Source organism: Balaenoptera physalus (genome assembly GCF_965194825.1).
Source record: "Balaenoptera physalus genome assembly, chromosome: 11".
Taxonomy (NCBI): domain Eukaryota; kingdom Metazoa; phylum Chordata; class Mammalia; order Artiodactyla; family Balaenopteridae; genus Balaenoptera; species Balaenoptera physalus.
The window spans coordinates 43,387,890-43,410,103 of NC_138896.1; the positions used below are offsets into that span (position 1 = coordinate 43,387,890).

The following is a 22,214-nucleotide window of genomic DNA, read 5'->3' on the forward strand; positions in this document are numbered from 1 at the left end:
ATACATTTTGTTTAAAAATCTATATGATTATACTTAAGTAACAGCCCATCACCATCAACTATAAAATCAATAAAATCCCTCTATCAATATAATGTTAAACTGATAAAATTAAAATTCCAATTGTTATATTAATACCCATTCTAATTCTGTACCTTGAATCACACTTTCTAACTTCTTACTTTCAAATGCCACTATTTTATTCCTAAGTGGAAATGATTTCTCTTTCCTCACTTGGACCATTCCAAGCCGGTCTTCTCAGCATACACTAGAGTCAAAAATGAATGAGATTTTAAACCATAATACCAGATTCTCAATTCTATAATATCTCTTTACAAAGTTCACAAATCATTTAAACTTTTTTTTTTTAATTAATTTATTTATTTTTGGCTGTGTTGGGTCTTCGTTTCTGTGCGAGGGCTTTCTCTAGTTGCGGCAAGCGGGGGCCACTCTTCATAGCGGTGCACGGGCCTCTCACTATCGTGGCCTCTCTTGTTGCAGAGCACAGGCTCCAGACGCGCAGGCTCAGTAGTTGTGGCTCACGGGCCTAGTTGCTCCGCGGCATGTAGGATCTTCCCAGACCAGGGCTCGAACCCATGTCCCCTGCATTGGCAGGCAGACTCTCAACCACTGTGCCACCAGGGAAGCCCCGAATCATTTAAACTTTTTATCCCTCTTTAAATGTCCAGTGGTATTTTATAAATACCAATAACAGGAACATCTACATGTATTAGAGATCACTAAAAGAAATACATACACACACAGAAACTATTTTAATGCTGGGTAGTTTGAGAGAATGAAAGATGGTTGTTCAGAAAAGGCCTCAGGATCTGCTGCCCCTACCACCAGGCCACCTGCCCTCAAGGGGTCTCCTTTTAGTCCTTGTGGAGGGAAGGGCCTGGGACCTCAAACCTTAGGTGGGTTCAGTTAGCAGTAATAAGAGTCCAAAGTCACATACTACAAATCTAATAACTTAAAATGGTCATTTGAAAACTTATTTGAGATAATATATTGAAGTCTCAAGGACCGTCAAAGATGACAGCAGAACAGGCTAAGCAGTCAACTACAAGGCAGGCAGGACAAACAGAGCTGCATTGTGGAAGATTCTATCCTAATGAATGTCTTGTCCTACACTTCCACTTTTCAGGGGTTCCTCTCAGCTCTTATCATATCAATCTCATACACAATGTCCTCAACTACCCCAGGTCAGAATTTCCCCAAGTGCTCTAACTCCAAAATTTATGCTTTGATATATTCCCATTCACCCAACAGTAATAAATATATACTCATTTATATTCATAGACATAAACCTACATACTTGAAGATCTACATCCATGCACTTGCAGACATGTTTGGATATGGATGGCGTCTCTTTCATGCACAAGTTGATAAATATATATATATATATTTACAAGAACAAGTTCATGAGCCATAAATTTTTGCCTTCATGAAAATTAGAGCAACTAAAATTTATCAACACTTGAAAAGTATTCAAATTTTTAGCTAATAATAACTAATAAATTATAAACTAGTGTTCTAGGAAAATATTGATATATGCTGGCAGGGATGTTAAAGCCAAAATGGAAAAAATAAAACACACAGCCTCTAGACTGAATATGATTACACTCTGCCTCGACAGTAATACAAATAGCAAAACTGTATAAGAATCTCTTCAGTTTTTCTGACTTTCAATTCCTGTGAATTCTATGGTATATGAGATTTATATATTTTACTAATGATTAGGCACATATTCAATTTTTTCACACTTACTTTTCCTTCCTGGAAATTAATAAGATATCATTATGTTATAGCATGTCTCAGTTCAGTTTAATTATTTCAAACTTTCTAAAAGAGTTCTCAGAACAGACTTGTGGTTGCCAAGGGGGAGGGGGTTGGGAGAGGGATGGAGTTGGAGGTTGGGATTAGCAGATGTAAGCTATTATATATAGAATAGATAAACAACAAGGTCCTACTGTATAGCACAGGGAACTATATTCAATATCCTGTGATAAACCATAATGAAAAGAATATTTTAAAAGAATGTATATATATGTATAACTGAATCACTTTGCTGCACAGCAGAAATTAACACAACATTGTAAATCAACTATACTTCAACAAAGAAATACAAGAGTTCTCAGCATTCACTTTTTACTGTCCCTACTGTTCAACAGAAAATGCCTCCAACAAAACTATGAATCTGAAAACAGAAGATGGTTATTATATGTAGTTTGACTAGTTAAATCATTTGATACCAAGTTTTACATGTGGCTTCATTAAAATTATTGATAGCTAAATAGGAGTTCACACAAAATGAATGACAAGGATCGTCTTTGTCTTTTCCTTCCCAAGTTTGAGAAGGAGCTGCTGGTCTTCTTTCACACTTGCTTTTAGGAAAAAGAAAAGTGGCATCAACTATCCGGGGACTTGCAGCTTCCCCAGAGGTGGATGGTGCAACCTCCAAGCCTGAGTCCCCCTGGAACTGAGGCAGCCCCATGGAGAGGGAAAGGGGCCATGGGAGCTCCTGACCCCTCACCAATCTGCACTCCCAGCCCAGGTTTGAGAAACGCTAAGCAGTAATGCAAGGATAGCAAAACTGCAGGAAAGCGCGGTGTGAGAGTGTTCAGTCCTAACTCGTGTTCAGTCCTAACGTGACTGGCTCTGGTTCCTGAGTTACTCAGGCTGAGTTTCTCAAATGGAAGATACTGAAGTCCTTCTCCTGAGGGCACATTCTTGGCATTAAAACAACTGCTTTGCAAATGACAGAAAATTATTATTTTCTATGCTTCAAACAACCCATGTCTTATTAATAAAAAATTTTATTAACCTCACAAGAATACTTCAGAACATGTTAGGTCACTGAGTTGTTTTTTGTTTTGTTGCATTGTAATATGCCTTTTCTCTACACACTATGGTTTTGGATGGCCACTCAAAAAAAAAAAAAAAAAAAGAATAAAGATTCAACGGTTAAAGTAAATAGATTTTTCTGACAGAAGTTATCCAGGAACTTTCAATATGTATATGAAGTCTGCATACACAATATTTGGTATATAGGCAACAATACATTTTAAATAAATCTGACCTTTTTGATATGATGGTACTTGCTCATTTGACCTACTTACTAAAAAACTAAGGAAGGATGCATGTCTCAGAAATATCCTGTAAAACTATTAACCTGAGCTCAGGAGAAAGAGAAGGCTGCTGGTAGATCAGAGTGAAAGGAGGAGATCATGAAAAGTCACAAAAGTCTTTGGAATCATCATAAAAAATCGGAATAACTTGTCTCTGAAGAAAAGTGATTTATTCAGGTCCATCCACCTCAGGCTTTAAATGCTGGATCTCAAAATAAACTACAGTTCAAAGCTAAATTATATCATCTTAAGCCATTTGTAACCAACTGCAGTGATAGATTAAGCTAGAACTTTACTAATATGTTAAAAAGAAAACACATTACAACAAATGAGTACAAAATAATTTTCCTATAACTGAAGTTCCTACTGTTCAATTGACTGACGTGATGTAGTGAAGAAATACAGGCTTTGGAACCTTACACAGATTCAAATCCAGTGCCTCTACCAGGTATTTGACCTGGAGAAAATAAATATTATTCACTCCCTTTCCTCATATTAAAAATGAAAATCACAGGACCTTCTTTGCAGGACTATAAGAGTTCAGAAAGTATGCAAATTCCTTAGCAAACTTTACTGATAAAGCGTGGTTGGTGCCTAAATGTCCACCGAAAGATGAATGGATAAAGAAGATGTGGCACATGCATACAATGGAATATTACTTGGCCATAAAAAAGAATGAAATAATGCCATTCACAGCAACATGGCTGGACATAGAGATTATCATACGAAGTGAAGTAAGTCCAATGGAGAAAGACAAATATCATATGATATCACTTACATGTGGAATCTAAAATATGACACAAATGAATCTACCTATGAAACAGAAACAGACTCACAGACATAGTGAACAGACTTGTGGTTGCCAAGGGGGAAGGGGAGTGGGGGAGGGATGGAGTGGGAGGTTGGGATTAGCAGATACAAGCTTTTACATATAGAATGGATAAACAACAAGGTCCTACTACATAGCACAGGGAACTATATTCAATATATTGTGATAAACCATTATGGAAAAGAATATGAAAAAATATATATGTATAACTGAATCACTTTGCTGTACAGCAGAAATTAACATAACATTGTAAATCAAGAATAGTTCAATAAAATAATTTTTTTAAAAAAAGAGTGGTTGGTGGTATCATCATCATCATCATATAATTTCCTAAACTCTTATTAATAACATTCTATTAACAATTAGCATAATATTATGTCTCTCATATATTCTTAAATTTGTCCCATGCAATAAGTCAGTTGCAAGTCTATTGCAAGTATTCTAAAATAATACTCCTGCCCCTAAATAATAACTGGTTATCACTATGGCATTCCCATCTAAAGGTCAGCATCTATATAATGCTTCGGAGAGCAAATAGATTTAAGAGATCCAGCTCTCTAGAGATGAGTGTTTATGCAAGCTTCTGTTCCATCTCCTTTAGCTCAAGTTTTCCCTTCAACATTTTCTAGAGCATACATTCAGCAGAATTACAGTGAATTAAATATTAAAATCTTGTCATACGGGAATGGGAACTAAGTGACAGCAGACATTCACGAGTGAACCTCTGAATCACTCCATCTGTTTCTCCACAGGTTCTGCAAATGTCTTTTAAACCCACCCCTAAAATCTAGGCAAAGAGAATTCCAAATTGCCCTCAGCTTTTATGTGCGATCAGGTCCACAGCTTTCTGCAAAACGCAAGGTTTGAACGGTGACATAGCATTTTAAAAATCAGAGAATCCTTGGTCCCTACGTAAAAATTCTCAAAAGGTAGAAATTGTGTCTAACTAAAATAAGATTCATATTTTGACTTCAACATTCAGCTATGATCAGCTTCTATTTCACAGTGAAATAAATATAGATTGAGGAAAGAATTTAAAAAGTGGATGCCAAACTCTGCACATCCAGTGGGTTACAGAGATACAAAAGTAGTGGCAGAGAGCCCCTCCACTTCCTTCAAGATCCATCTGGAAGGAAACCCCAGAAGGAAAGACGTCTGACAGACATGTTCTCTTTGGGGTTTCCTGACTCCTTGTCTTCCAAGCTTCCTAGACCCCATCAGTTGTTAATAAAGTTCACCAAAAAGACTTCCTGAAAGGCTGATTTCACAGTGTGAAACTTATATTAAAGGCATTTTTCTCTAGCTTAAGTTTCCTTCCATCTGCATTTCCCTACTTCACAAATCCAAGAAAGCTTGACTTGGAAAGTTGCAAGCATAAGGTGACATTTGATGTGCTATCAGTAGGATACTCAGCCCAAATGCTGAATCCAACACCGGAGACCATATCTTACACACTGCAACAGAGAAGCTGCATCACCCTGAGGGTATCATTATACCCCTCGACGTTTCTACTCCTTCTCCTGTCAAATGGAGTTATGAGAAGATGCATATCATACGCTGTGTGGATTAACCTAATAAAAACCTAGACATGGAAAGTGAATGAAAAGCTAGATTCTACTTTTTTTTGACCTTTACAATGATAGCCATGAAAGAAAAAAATAGACTTTCAAACTTCCAAAATGAATACATGAATTTAAAAAACAGACATTCTATTCCAATACAAAAAATAATAAGAGTGAAAGCTACTAATTCTTGTTTACAAAAATAATAGCTTTGATATAATTAAATACATATTTTTGCCAACCAGAAAGTCAATGAATGTGGCTTAAACCAGCTGAAGTTTACTCTATGAATGAATTTTTACCATATCCAAACTAATTTATTCTGCAAACATTTACCAGGATCTAAGTACTTAAGTCTTCTGGATAACAGAAAAGGTAAATAAAACATAGTTTCACTCCTTGAGAAGACCTCAGTCTAGCACTCCAAATAGTACATATTCACTAAAGAGATGTTTCCACCTACTCAACCATCTTTGGGAAGGAACTGGGCTTCAATGCAGAAAACAAACATGGGTCCGCTGAGCAGTATTCAAGAACTGGGGTTGGCAGGGGCAGCAGTGAAGAACACAGAGAAACACTTGTAAAAAAACGTTTCACCACAAGTAAAAGGCTAGTATCCATCTTCAAATCAAGTATGAAAGTAATAATAAGGCAATTTTTAAAATTAGGGATCTTTAAATTATTATTTTTTGTAAAAGATTAGATATATGAAAAATAGATACATACATAGATAGATACATAGATTGATTGATTGATTGCTTGATGGATGACAGATAGATAGATGATAGATGGATGATTGATTTATTGATGGATGGATGGATGGACGATGGATGAAAGATGATAGATAGATGACAGATGGGTGAAAGAAAGAAAGATAGATAGATAGATAGATGACAGATGGGTGATAGATAGATATAGTTAAGGCAATTTTTAACATTAGGGACCTTTAAATTATTTTGTTCTTGTAAGAGAGAGTAGCTTAGATATATGATAGATAGATAGATGATAGATAATAGATTGATGACAGATATATAGATTGATTGATGGATGGATGATAGAGAGAGAGAGATAGATGATATATGGATGACAGATAGATAGGTAGTTGATGCAGCTACAGATTGATAAACACAGATACAGATACAGATTGATATGTTATATTCATACACATATATATTTACCACATAGACTACAATCATCATCACTAACTTCCCTGGCCCTGAATTAAAATAAATGTACAGGCTTGTGTTTAACTGAATTGCAAGAAAGGATTGCGGGGGGTGGGGGGTGAGGGGAAGTGATCCAAATAAAAAGCAAAGCCAAGAAATGAGCTTTCAGAGGAACACAGCAATGAAGAATGAAAATGTGGCCTGAGCTGCACCCCTGGGACAGAATCTCCAGTGGTTCTACCTCCCATGTGACACTTGGCCCTCCTGCCCCACAGCATCCTCACCACCCGGCAAGCATCAGGGCCAGGGTACAGCTCTTCCCCTCCCTGGAGCAGGCGGAGAAGTGTCAGCTCCTCCTTTCTAAAGCATGATTGCAACTCACAGCTCCAGCCCCTTCATCACTACCTAGAAACAACAGCTTTCACTTAAGTTTTATATTTTTCAGAGAGCTTTTCCATTCTTGCTAATCTTGGCTTTTACATAAATTACATGAAAAAAAAAAAGTCCAAAATATACCTCTAGGAACCTGAATAACTTTTTAAATTATCCTGCAGTAAAATTCAAGTAAAAATCAGTCTAATTTCAGAATGAATGTGTTTAGGAATAAGATCTGGTGATCAATATTTATTTTCTATGAGAAAAGAACATAAACATTGGCTCATACATATGGTTAGATCCAGGAGAAGAAATTCCCAAACACCTGAGCCTTCATTTAGGAATGAATTCTGATCACTATGAAAAGGAAGATGGTCCCAAAGGGAAAAATGGCAAACTCCTGGTAATTTAAAGACAACTTCCTGCCTGCTGAATGATTATGATTACACTCTACACTGTTGGAAAATATGCCAATGTTTAGAAATGTCCTGGATGGTCTCATTAAAGCATCCCCATGTAATTGTCCAGTAAGGACCACAGAATCAAATAGCCACACGCACAGGAAGATAACCTGGGTGCCCAAGGTAGCTAAGTATATGAGTAAAGCGTACAAATCCTGTTTAAGGCATTCATATGTACTTATCTTTTAAGTGTAGTCTTGGCCAAACAAAACATTTCCAGAGGTTAAATATGGCTCACCCGTGTAGCAGCAAATTTGCATCTCCTACTTAAACTAACAATTGTGAGACCAGGAAACTTGTTTTCTTGTGTTGCTTTTACTGTCAGGTCTTCAAGCAGGCTGGACAACACTTTCAAATCAGAATTTCTTCTAAAATGATATTCCCCACATATATGAGTTTGTATGATCTCTTTTAAATACCATGTGCTCCATAAAAGTGACCCATCAAGTTATGGGTCTGCATAGTCTAGCCCCTTGGTTGAGGAGGGAAAATCAAAAGAAACAAAAATAAAAGCTAAACTTGGAAGAGGAAAATGAGGAAAGAAGAAAGGGTCAGGGAAAGTTACAGCCCAGAGTGAATAAGCAGAAAGGAAGCCAGAAGACTTGGAGGAGCTCAGAGCTAATGAAAAAAACAAGAACACAGAGCAGGGGGAGGAAAGGATGTGAAAGCCAGCTGGAAGGAGAGAAAGCAAGGAAGTGAGGAGCTAACAGAAATCCAAGGACAGAAAGTATTGGAGATGGGAGGGAACAGGAAATTTATTGGAAACCAAGTTGTTTTTCCTTATGCATCCAATGCAATTCTATTCCAGGCAGAACTCTAGTCTCACCTTCAAAGAGGAGAGAAGGGAAGTCAAAACTCATAGGAGTCTCTCATGGGCTGGAGCCAGGAGCTCTCAGAAGACAGATTAGAGGAAACATGAGCCTACAGCTGACCCTTTGACAGAAGATACAGGGATGAAGGGGCAGCAGCATCACTCAGTCCAGCATTTCCCAAAACGTAGGTGAAGCAAAAACAGTGAGAGCTGGGCTCCAACACAGAGCTACTGAATCCGAATTTCTAGCACATTTAATAAACACCTCCGTTGACTCCTATCACCAGAAAGGTCAGGAAGCACTGGTATACTGGTGAAAACTGGGAGCTCTGGAACCTCAGCTGACTGAATTCAATTCCTAGATCATCAACTACTGACCATGAACAAATTATTTAATGTTTCTGCATCCCAGTTACTAAACCTATAAAATGGATTGTTATGGGGATTGAGTTATGGCATGTAAAGCAGTTAGGCAGTGCCCAATGCATATTGAATATGAACCAGGAATGAATCAAGACAAAGCAAAAGATAGCATTGTAAAGAAAAGGTTAATAATAAGAAGGAAATATTTTTACCCATTTCAGGGCCATTAAATGGAAAGATCCAAAATAATCTCATGCCAATAGAGATAAAATACTGTAAATTTAATCACTCATTGATTCATTCATTCATTTAACAAATTTTATTGAACTATGTCACACATAAAGAGGGAGTAAATAGCATACTGTTTACCTAAAGCAAGATAATTTAGGCAGCATATTTTTATCATTAAAAATTATCTTCTCTATCTTTCACAATTTTTACTTATAGTGAAAATCATTATAAGTCAGTTTTTCTGTAAAATATTACTTTTTCATGAAGCAGCCAATCATTTAATTCAATTTTTGGACTTTAAATTGTTACTCTATACAAAGTTCAAGCTATAAGATGAATAAGTTCTAGGAATCTAAGGCACAGCATAGTGATTAACACTACAGTTAATAATATATTATATCCTTGAAAGCTGCTACGAGAGTAAATCTTAAATGGTCTCAGCACAAAAAAGAAATGGTAATTATGTGATGTGATGCAGATGTTAGCCAACGCTATGGTGACAATCATTTTGCAATATATGAATGTATCAAATTTGTATACCTTAAACTTACACAATGTTATATGTCAATTATATCTCAATAAAGCTTGAAAAATAAATACACAAATTGTTACTCTCAACGGTTTGCATATTACCTGGAATGTAACCACTTCAAAAGCTTTGTAATATTGTAAATGAATATATTTTTTCAATTCCAATTATATTGCAAAATAAGTGTTTTTTTAATATTTCCCCTGTTATATTAGTAATTTTTTAACTAGCTTGTTCAGAACAAACTTCTCACAGAGAACCAGAAAATCTGGTGAAAATATTAGTGAAAACACTTGTTTGATGGCCTTAGGAGTCTCCAAGGGAGGGTGTACTTCAGTGGCCAAGATACTAGCAGAAGAAAAACACAGAGGGGTGATACCAAAATTCAGCATGAACTTTCCTCTTGAGGCATTTGCCAATTCTATGCAATCAGGTGAGAAGCTGAGAAGAGCATCAGAGCTTCCAGGAGTCTTAGAAGTTGGGGAGGAAATATTTTTGAGTTCAGGTTCAACAAGTAGAAGACATTCTGGTAAACATTCTAGGCTTTTAGTTAGAACCCTTGGAGAGCAACAAAATAAAAGTAAGCGTGAAGAGAAAAGACAAGCCCTCACAAATGAAGTAGGTCCAGCCTTGAATCAGCTAAATATCTGATTGGCTTAAGGTAAGCTACCCTTGCACTTATTGCCTGCTAGAAACAAAAGATAATCAATCCTTCCTGCACCTCAAACCCATAAGAATGGCTATTACCAAAATGACAAGAAATAAGTGTTGGTGAGGATGTGGAGAAAAGGGAATCCTTGTGCACTGTCAAGGGGAATGTAAATTGGTGCAGCCACTATGGAAAACAGCATGAAGGTTCCTCAAAAAATTAAAAATAAAACTATCATATGATTCAGCAATTCTGCTTCTAGCTATTTATCCCAAGGAAAGGAAATCATTATCTTGAACAGATATCTGCACCCTCATGTTCATTACAGCACTCTTTACAATAGCCAAGACATGAAAACAACCCAAGTACCCATTGACAGATGAATGGATAAAGAAAATATGGTGTATATATCTACACAAAGGCAAATTATTCAGTCATAAAAAGAAGGAAATCATGCCATTTGCTACCTGATGGACCCTGAGGGTATTATGCTAAGCAAAATAAGTCACACAGAAAGAGACAAGTACTTATATGTGGAATCTTAAAAAAAAAAAAAAAATTAGATACAGAGAACAGACTGGTGGTTGCCAGAGGCAGGGTGTAGAGGGTGGGCAAAAGGGAGCGGGGGGAAGGTAATCATTTCTGGAGGACAGTATGACTCAGAGCCTCAAATTATGTCTATAACATTTTCATAACAGGTGTCTAACCTAAACTGAAAAATTAGTAGGCATTGCAAGAGGAAAGATACATGAAAGAGACCCACTGGAGATCTGAATATTGGAGTTACCAGACATGGAACTTAAAATAACTGATAAGTATTCAAGAATTCTTGATAAGATGGAGAATTGTGGCAGAGAACTAAAAATTGGTTTTGAAAACCATATAGAAGTCCATTAATTCAAAAATATAACTAAAATTAAGAACTCACATTAAATCAGCAGCAAATTAGACAAAGATAAAGAGGGAATTAGTGAAATGGAATAGGTGAGAAAAAATATTCAGACTGAACATGGTGAGAAAAAAAAGATAAAAAATACAAAAAATGAGTATAAGAAATAAATGGGTCACAAGGAACATTCTAAGATTCTTCAAGCTATAGGTCCAAGTTGGGGGGTGGTTAAAAAAAGAAACAGAAGCAATAGTTGAAGAGAATTGATTGAAAAATTTCCAAAACATATGGAAGCCAACAAGCATCAAGATCCAAGTAGTGCTATGAACCATTATCAGATATAAAGAAACCACCAGTCAACTCATCATAGTCATACTGTTGGAAACCAAAGATAACAAGAAGAGAATGAAAGATATATTATCATCAAAGAACTAAAAGTAAAACTAACAGCTGATTTCCCTCTGGTTTGTCTCTGGTTTCCATTTTATCTGTTGAGAAGCCTGCATTTCGTACCTTTGTCATGTCATGTATTCTAATTCTTTATATGGAACATGTATTTATACTCAATATTCATTATATTTGTGCACAGTGCACACGTATATACATAAATGTAATTCAAGCAAAGAAAAACTGAAAGAAATTATCACCACCAGATTTTTACTAAAGAAAATATTAAAGCAAATATTTCTAGTTGAAGGGAAATAATTTCCGATGAAAGAATGGAGATTAAGAAAGCAATAAAGAGCAAAGGAAAGAGGAAATATGTGCATAGATATAAATGTATATTGACTATAAATACATATTACAAATATACCATATAGAAAATTAATATATACAACAACAATATAGAAAGTGAAGGCAGTGAAGGGAGTTAAATTATCATATTTTTAATAAGTTGCAATAGAACTAATTTATATAATATTTTAATAAGTCAAGGCTGTACGTTGACATCTTATGGGTAGCAACTACCAGTACCATAAAAACAGCACATAACTAACAAGCCAACCCAAGGGAAAAATGAATTTTAAAATGTACATAATTTCAAAAGAAGTCATAAAAAAGAGAAACAGGGCAGTAAAGGACAAAAGAACACTTGAGACAAACAGAAAACAAACAGTGGGATGGTAGTTTGGTTCCTTTCTGAAAATTCCTCCCCACTCACTCTAAGGTATTTTGTAAATGTACTAACAGCTTCAGAGTTGTCAACTGAAAAGCATATAGTCACTTTAATCTTTTAATTAAATTTAAGCAAAAATATTATACATTCCAATTAAATTCAAGAGACCTTTTAACACTAAATACTTGGAATCATATTTGCTGACAGTAAATGTAACTTAAAGGATTAGGATATAATGTAAAATAACTATAAATTTAATCTCACATAATCTACAATTTTGTTTTTAAAAAACTAATATATTTTAAGTGTTGTTTATGATAGAATTTAGGTCCTTGGGAATTTTATTGTTGTGATGGGGTATTAATACATGAAGATATTTAGCTACTGCTTAGTAGCACTTGGAAATCAAAGAAGGACTACTTTACAGGGAACCTAAATTTTAATCCAAACTTTAAACCACCAGTTAAGCCAGCTTCATCATATCCATTTTAACAGAGACAAATGTAGAAAATAAAACAGGCCCTAAGAGACAGCTTGAACCATAGAAGGTTCAATTTTAACCTCCTGGTCTATTGAGGAAATCTTCTGAAAAACCAATGCCATTAGTTACAAAAAAAAAGAGAGGAAGAGAACTAAAGAATTTAATTAGTGGAGCTGTGGTAGTGCAAGCCTTTAATTCACATCGACCCATTTTATATTTGGTAATAAATTGCTAAACTTCAAATGTGTATATTTGTACTTACACACACACACAATATTTAATTTTATCTTAATAATATATTGGTAGCAGAAAAAGGGCTAGGTTTTGAATCTTTCTATTGACTAGCACAGTATTCTTTCAAAATAGAGCACTCTGTCTGTCCCAACTGCAGCCAAATTATTTCAAAACTTAGGGGTCCTGCCCATGATTCCCTCTGCCAGATTTAACAGTGGAAAAATAGTTAAGCTCTGTGCATCTTTTAACAGCTTCCAGAATCCATTTTCAACTCTTTCCCCATCAAAGTATGACTAGATTCTATAAGATAAAAAGATGACACAACCCAAACGTCCATCGACAGATGAATGGATAAAGAAGATGTGGTACATATATACAATGGAATATTACTCCACCATTAAAAAGAATGAAATAATGCCATTTGCAGCAACATGCATGGACCTGGAGATTATCATACTAAGTGAAGTAAGTCAGAAAAAGACAAATATCACATGCTATCACTTATATGTGGAATCTAAAAAAAAAAAAAAAAATGATACAAATGAATTTATTTACAAAACAGAAATAGACTCATAGGCATAGAAAATAATCTTACAGTTACCAAAGGGGAAAGCAGGGTGAGGAATAAATTAGGAGCTTGGGATTAGCAAATACAATCTACTATATATAAAATAGATAAACAACAAGGTCTTACTGTATAGCACAGGGAACTATATTCAATATGTTTTAATAACCTAAATTGGAAAAGAGTCTGAAAAAGAATAGATACATATACATATGTGTATGTATAACTGAATCGCTTTGCTGTACACCGGAAACTAACACAACATTATAAATCAACTATAGTTCAATAAAAAAAGGTAAAATACAAATAGTTATAATACCCATCTAACAGCACTAAGACCAAACTTTATTGACACCTGTCTTAATTCTCGTCACTTTGGCATTCGCATAACAAATAGTTAGCATTGTACTACAATGTGCCAATCATTGTTTTGGAGCCTGAAAAGTGCTATGAAGGATTTCACGTTCCCCATAAATCTGAGATGCTTATGCCCTAGAAGGAAAAACATCCATTCATTTGTTCATTCAACAAGTATTCATTGGCCATTAAAAACTAATCAGACATTTTGTTCATTGCTGAGGATTTTGTGGTGGAATTTTTCCTTACTTTTATGATACTTAGAGTCTGGTAGGGAATTAAACATAAAATGATCACGACAATAAATGTAAAATTCATATTATTTGTAATGAACAGTGCAAAGTAAGATAACAAGAAATGCTTGCCTTGAGAGTCTGGGAAAGATTTCATGAGGAAGCAACATCTGAGTTGAGATCTCAAGGTTGGTTATTTGAAAAGAATCTTCCTAGCAGAGAGGAAAACAGGTAAAGATCATGTTTCCAGAGGAAAGATGATTGGGAAACTCAAGGAAGGACACAGTGGCAAGGATAAGAGAACATAGCTTAAGATGCTGCTGCAGAGAGATGCAATGAAGAGATCACCTGAGGCTTCCAAAAACACATTAAAGATTTTGCTTGCTATTCATTCCTAAAAGCAATGAGAATTCACAGAAGGTTGTGAAACGGGAGAATAGCATGATTCTGTGTGGAAAGGGTTGGTCAAAAGAAGTGATATTTAAGCTGTGTCTGAGGAATAAATAGGAGATTCTCACTAAAGCAGTCCAGGGTTAAAACGGCAATATTTGGAGAAGGTATTGCTATTTCTCCAAAAAGGAACGAAAAGTCTTTATTAGGCTGATGAATGTCCAAAAACCCTATTCCCTGCATTCCTAGATCAGTCATCCTAGTCATTTTCTTTCTTTTTTTTCATCCTAGTCATTTTCAATTACCCTGCTTCCACATCCCTACAAGGCAAAGTAGACATCCTCACCTAGCAGTCTAGCCTCTGTCATGTTCCCCAAAGCCCACAAAATCAGAATATGGGGGTCGCGGGAGAGAAAAATAATATTAACCCAGCAACAAAAGTCATATAAAGTCTCAGACTTAGAGACGGGAAGGTAAGGATTCCTGATTCTGTAACAGAGTGAATATGAAGGTTATATTATCTTTATAATACAAAGATCAAATTAGAAGGCGGGAAAATTAAATAGAAGACAAGAGAACATACAGGAAGATAAAGAATTACTTTCCCTTTCTTGATTGTCAGCAACAGTCTTTGAGTCAGATGACCAGGGTCATCTTTTAAGTAATGAGGAGCAAAGTATCTTTTAGAGAATCCACAAACGCTGAACTCCAATCTGTAGAACTAAAATTACAATGCCACAAATTGATACATTGAACTGAAAATACACTAACTATAAAACTATAGAAAACTGGATGCCTAATATTAGAATAGTTGATTTAAAAACACAAACTTAAATTATGCTTACCCACTAAAATATTATACTTAATACAAGTTATTATTTTGTACATAGGTGAATCAGGAATAAACATTTTTGTATCCACCAAAATTCGAAAAAATAATAGCTAAACCCTGAGTCTCCCTCCCTTTTCCCACGTTTTCACATTCACTTAACAATTATCACTGTTATTCCTTTGTGAAACTTTAAATTTTAAGCTCTTTTAAGTGAAAAGTCAATTTCTTTATATAGATTTTCTTCATTTATTTGCCGTTTCCGGTTGAGAGTGCATTAAATCACAAGTATGTGGATACTACTCACTTGCCTAATAATTGTCTTAAAATGGGCTTTCAGGAATCATATGGGAATACATTTTGGACTGAAATCGCTGTTATTTACCATTTTTCCCCAGCTTGTTCAAGTGTGTTGAAGCATAAATACATTAGGGATAATTAATGATATGACGGATGATTTCATCCCACCGTGTTTTCTGTGTTGGCTTTGTTCCTTTTTCCGCCTCATATTCTGACAAATTCGTTGTCTTTGTCACACAATAATCAGGAGAGAACTGAAAAGAAGGGCGCTATCCTCGGAGGAGTGCTGTATATTATGACTCATCCCTTCCAAGGGAAACACAGAGAAGGAACAGTTTCCTTTAGGCGACCTGCACGTGGCCAAGATAGGGATTTTAGTGGGTCTGAGCTGCAGGGGCGGGTCTGCAATTCACCCCAGAGAGATGATGGGAAACCTTTTAAGGGGTGAGGTTTGACATTACAGAACTGTCGCAGGAAGGGCCCGGGGTGAGAGGCTACACAAGAAGGCGAGAGGAGGCCTGGGGGATGACGGGAGAGGGTGGGGACACCCTGGGCCGCGAGGTGGTACCTGCGCGGGCTCGAACGCCCCTGCCACTGAATCCCCGATCCAGAGATGCTCCCGGAGAAGTTGTTGGTAGCTGAGGCAGTGCTTCACCGCGGATGGCACGTTCCCCATGGCCGGGTCCGGGGCGGCTGTAGGCGATGGGAGAGAGCGGGGAGGAGAGGGATGCGGGTCGGGCGCGCGCTGCGGTCCCGCGCCGGCCCCCGAGCGCGCCTTCCGCCTCCCGCGCGCGCTGAGTCCGGCCCCGCTCTGTGCACTGCGGCGGCGCCAAGCCGAGAGAGCCCAGAGCAGGGCGCGCGGGAGACACCTGCGCGCACGCGGGCCACCCGGAGCCGAAGCGCGGAGGAGATATTCCCAGCATGGCGCGCCTGTCGCACTGCACCCAGCACGTAGGGCTGATCGCATCTGCACACGCCCCATTCACCGGCTTCTCCCCTGGTTCAGAATCCACAGGGAAGAAAGGGTTAGGTCTCCCTCAAAGGAAGAGGGTCTGCGTTTTCTTGTCTGGCAGTTTGCTCATTCCCAGTTTGCTCATTCCCAGTCCACTGTAGATGCATCCGGCCTTGAACTCACCTGAGTTTATCTTCATGACAATAAACTTGACATATACACACAGATTTAAAATAGATAACCAACAAGGACCTACTGTATAGCACAAGGAACTCTGCTCAATATTCTGTAATAACCTAAATGGGAAAAGAACTTGAAAAAGAATAGATGCATGGATTCGTACAACTGAATCACTTTTCTGTACACCTGAAACTAACACAACATTGCTAATAAACTGTACTCCAATATAAAATAAAAATTTAAAAATAAATACATCAGTCATATTGGCTTAAGGCCCACCCAAACAACCCTTCAAATCCGAAAATCAACCTTGACACAGCACTACCATCCAATCTACATACCCCATGCAAATTTCACCAACTGTCTCAACAGCGTCCAATTTGCTCAAAAATTAGCTCTATTTTTTAAAAGCTCGATTTTTAAATATGAGACAGGAAATATGCTCAGTATTTTGTAATAACCTGTAAGGGAAAAGAATATATATATATATAAAACATATAACACATATATGTTATAACTTAGCCCATACATTTATACTACATATGCCAAGCTTCTGTTTTGTTTTCTTTGCTGTTTTTCTCTTTGCTTCTAATATTAAGGTTTTATATTTTGAAAAAATGATGCAGATCCAAAGTCTTCATATGGAAGAATTTCTTTATGACCTTTCCTTTATTTCCTTGTTAGGGCCCCACCTTAGTTACTTCTGCAATGGTTTCCCTTTATATGAAATTATTATATCAATTATATCAATCTATGGCATATGCTAAAATAAATTTCTTGGAGAGTTAAAAAAAATCTGAATCATTTTGCTGTACACCTGAAACTAACACAACATTGTAAATCAACTATACTTCAATTTTTTTTTACAATATATGAACAAAAAATAAATAAATATTCTGAGGCAGTTTGCAAGGTTAGAATACTTATATACAACAGTCTAATAAAGAAGAAAAGATAGAAGGTGATAAATTAGGGGAGATGTCACAGATAACTCGGTAAGTCAGTCAGTTGTCAGTAAATGGGTAGTACAGGTTAAGCACTGAAATGGAGTTGAGTTGTTTAAAGACATGCAGGGCACAAAATTATTGAAGCAGCTAAAGTCATTCAAACTGAAAAGTGTAAACATATTCTTACATCATTAGAAGAGCCCTAGTCTTGAGTGGGGAGGTGTTGGGAAGATGGTCCTGGAACAGACCACCTCCCTGCATCCCCCTTTTTCACAAGCACACCTACATCTACCCACTCTAAAATTCTTCAACTGAGTTCAGCACCTGCAATTGAACAGACATCAAGAATAGCCTTGTGCTGCCAAGTGGCATGGCCAGGGGTACCAGTCAGCCCCACTGGTTGCTGCAGCAAATATAAATTAGGAGCTGGCTGATACCTACTCTGTCAGCTCCTAATTACACATAAAAGGATTCACAGATTACTTTGTACATCATAGTATAAACACACGTAAGGAAATTAACACCCAGAATAAGCAAAGCTTCATTCATACTTGTGATGGTGGTGAGACTCCCACTGGTAATAGAAGTAAAGCAGTTAAGGACAGAAAAAGGCAAACAATGGGAGAGGGATCTTTTGGATCCTTAGTGGAAAAGGACTGGAAAGGCAAAGAGGATGAAGTGATCTTATACCTCTCATCGCTTTGATCAAGGAGAGTTAACTTGGAGAACATGATCTGAGCTGCCAAAGTGAGGTCATGCAACTCTTGGAAGCCTTTAAAACTCTCTAATGCACCAAAAATTCCAATTATTATTTATCTGAACATACCTATTTTAGAGGTATATATTCACAGGCCTAAATCTCTATGATAAGTTGTTTTCGGTAGAGCTCAACTGTTATTCTTCCAACACAGTTTAAATGAAGCTTAGAGGTTGCATCAATGCCTATTACCGCTCTTCTCTCCTTTTTGTAATTCTATAACAGGGAACACAATATTTGAAAGAATTTGAAAGGTCCCAATTTGAACAACAGTAATTTAGCAGGGTAATTTTATCATGGAGTCAGTTGTTTAATTATTTGTCATCAGATAATTAATATTGAAATCTAAACTTTTGGAGAATATAACCTCTAAGATAAGCCAGATATTGTATGATTCTCTGCTGCTAAGAAAAAGAACACACAGATATAAACTTTACTGCTTAATAGTTTTCTAAATGGGGAAGCTTAGAAAATTTCATATCTCAGTTAGGGACTTCCCTGGTGGTCCAGTGGTAAAGAATCCTCCTTCCAACACAGGGGATGAGGGTTTGATCCCTGGTTGGGGAACTAAGATTCCCACATGCCGTAGGGCAACTAAGCCCATGCACCACAACTACTGAGCCTGCACACCTCAACTAGAGAGCCCACGTGCCGCAAACTACAGAGCCCACGTGCTCTGGAACCTGCACGCCACAACTAGAGAGAAGTCCAAGCGTTGCAAGTAGAGAGGAGCCCACATGATGCAATGAAGAGCCCGCATGCCACAACCAAGACCTGACACAGCCAAAAAAATAAAATAAAATAAAATAAATAAAAAAAGAAAATTTCATATCTCAATTAGCTCACCATAGTAATACAGGTTTTTTTTTTTTTTACAGAGAAACCTTATAAACATAAAATTATTGAATACAGTTTTATTTTCATGCATTTCATGTGGAAATCCTATAATGTCAAAAATTGAAATTATGATTCCTGTAAATACCAAAACTGTTAGCAATAATAAGGACCAAATAAAGACTATCTTAAGAATGTTTAATCTCATATAAAAGGGAGTGAAAGTAGATGCACTTTTGCTGGCCTGTAGTTTGATGTTAAATCTAATCATAAATGCTTAAAATTTATAAATTCAAAAAGCTTCAACTTATAAATTTGAATAATATTAGTGTACATATTTTCTGTTTTTATGATTAAAATGAAAATTCTCAATAGGTACCCCTGTTAGTGCAAATCTAAGAAGCTCTAGGTAAAATAAGAATATATATATATATCTTTTCATATTCTTTTCCATTATGGTTTATCACAAGATATTGCATATAGTTCCCTGTGCTCTACAGTAAAACCTTGTTGTTTATCTATTTTATATATAGTAGTTTGAATCTCCTAATTCCAAACTCCTAATTTATCCCCTCCTCCTTTCCCCTTTGGTAACCATAAATTTGTTTTCTATGTCTGTGAGTCTGTTTCTGTTTTGTAAATAAGTTCATTTGTGTCATATTTTAGATTCCTCATGTAAGTGATATCATATGGTGTTTGTCTTTCTCTGTCTGCTTACTTCACTTAGTATGATCATCTCCAGGTCCATCCATGTTGCTGCAAATGGCATGTTACATGGAAAATCATTCAAGTTTACCTGCCTCTCCTGAATTACTCTTGACTACCTTCGCTCTTTAACCTCCTATCACAAATCTCATCTGTCAACCAGGGAAGTTAGTTAACATCTTGGACCCACCCATCCACTGTCACTTTCTGTTCTCCTACTGACTTGTTTCTGTGCCCCTTCTCTTGGAAGGCATCACCGTAGTGCAGTGGTGGAGCTTAAGTGCTGGTTTTAGATTCTCCGTGATGGGAGTCTGGCTCCACCCGTTGGCAAATGAGTGACCTTCGCAAGTTCTTTAGCCACTGTTTCTTTTTTTTTTTTTTTTAACATCTTTATTGGAGTATAATTGCTTTACAATGGTGTGTTAGTTTCTGCTTTATAAAAAAGTGAGTCAGTTATACATATACATATGCTCCCATATCCCTTCCCTCTTGCGTATCGCTCCCTCCCTCCCACCCTCCCTATCCCACCCCTCTAGGTGGTCACAAAGCACCGAGCTGATCTCCCTGTGCTATGCGGCTGCTTCCCACTAGCTATCTATTTTACATTTGGTAGTGTATATATGTCCATGCCACTCTCTCACCCTGTCACATCTTACCCCTCCCCCTCCCCATATTCTCAAGTCCATTCTCTAGTAGGTCTGTGTCTTTATTCCCATCTTGCCACTAGGTTCTTCATGACCTTTTTTTTTTTTCCCTTAGATTCCATATATATGTGTTAGCATACTGTATTTGTTTTTCTCTTTCTGACTTGCTTCACTCTGTATGACAGACTCTAACTCCATCCACCTCACTACAAATACCTCCGTTTCATTTCTTTTTATGGCTGAGTAATATTCCATTGTATATATGTGCCACATCTTCTTTATCCATTCATCTGATGATGGACACTTAGGTTGCTTCCATGTCCTGGCTATTGTAAATAGAGCTGCAATGAACATTTTGGTACATGACTCTTTTTGAATGATGGTTTTCTCAGGGTATATGCCCAGTAGTGGGATTGCTGGGTCGTATGGTAGTTCTATTTTTAGTTTTTTAAGGAACCTCCATACTGTTCTCCATAGTGGCTGTATCAATTTACATTCCCACCAACAGTGCAAGAGGGTTCCCTTTCCTCCACACCCTCTCCAGCATTTATTGTTTCTAGATTTTTTGATGATGGCCATTCTGATCGGTGTGAGATGATATCTCATTGTAGTTTTGATTTGCATTTCTCTAATGATTAATGATGTTGAGCATTCTTTCATGTGTCTGTTGGCAATCTGTATATCTTCTTTGGAGAAATGTCTATTTAGGTCTTCTGCCTATTTTTGGATTGGGTTGTTTGTTTTTTTGTTATTGAGCTGCATGAGCTGTTTGTAAATCTTGAGAACAAAAAATGGAGCTGGAGGAATCAGGCTCCCTGACTTCAGACTATATTACAAAGCTACAGTAATCAAGACAGTTTGGTACTGGCACAAAAACAGAAACATAGATCAATGGAACAGGATAGAAAGCCCAGAGATGAACCCACGCACATATGGTCATCTTATCTTTGATAAAGGAGGCAAGCATATACAGTGGAGAAAAGACAGCATCTTCAATAAGTGGTGCTGGGAAAACTGGACAGGTACATGTAAAAGTATGAAATTAGAACACTCCCTAACACCATACACAAAAATAAACTCAAAATGGATTAAAGACCTAAATGTAAGGCCAGACACTATCAAACTCTTAGAGGAAAACATAGGCAGAACACTCTATGACATAAATCACAGCAAGACCCTTTTTGACCCAATTCCTAGAGAAATGGAAATAAAAACACAAATAAACAAATGGGACCTAATGAAACTTAAAAGCTTTTGCACAGCAAAGGAAACCATAAACAAGACCAAAAGACAACTCTCAGAATGGGAGAAAATATTTGCAAATGAAACAACTGACAAAGGATTAATCTCCAAGATTTACTAGCCACTGTTTCTTATCTGTAAGAGGGCAATGATAAAAGTTCCTACCTGACAGAGCTGTTACAAAGATGAAACAGGCTAGAATATGTAAAGTACTGAACACAGAGTTTCTGGCACATAACAGACACCCAATGAATGTTAGCTATTATTACTACTGTAACCTGGTTTTCTGTTTTATTTTGCATTCACAAATCTAACCTGTATAGCCTGAGAAATATTTGAAAATACATATCTGGTCAATACTTCTAAGATTAAAATCCTTAGAGATTTTGCAGAGAAATTGTTTCTTAAAATGATACATTTTTTCTTGATGAGACTCTTAGTTATCTTTCCAGTC

General features: G+C 36.7%; 1 protein-coding gene across 2 annotated transcripts in view; it reads right to left on the bottom strand.

Annotated features, from left to right (window-relative positions):
* HMGCLL1 (3-hydroxy-3-methylglutaryl-CoA lyase like 1) overlaps nucleotides 1-16,450 on the bottom strand; it is a 144,083-nt gene extending 127,633 nt beyond the window's left edge. The window contains exon 1 of one of the 2 annotated variants that reach the window (XM_082414353.1): nucleotides 16,068-16,450. In XM_082414353.1, coding sequence (XP_082270479.1) covers nucleotides 16,068-16,175 — 108 coding nt within the window. In that variant the 5' untranslated portion in view covers nucleotides 16,176-16,450. The remainder of the gene's footprint in view (nucleotides 1-16,067) is intronic. The other variant, XM_082414352.1, reaches the window with a different exon arrangement.
* Between the last annotated feature and the right edge of the window lie 5,764 nt (nucleotides 16,451-22,214).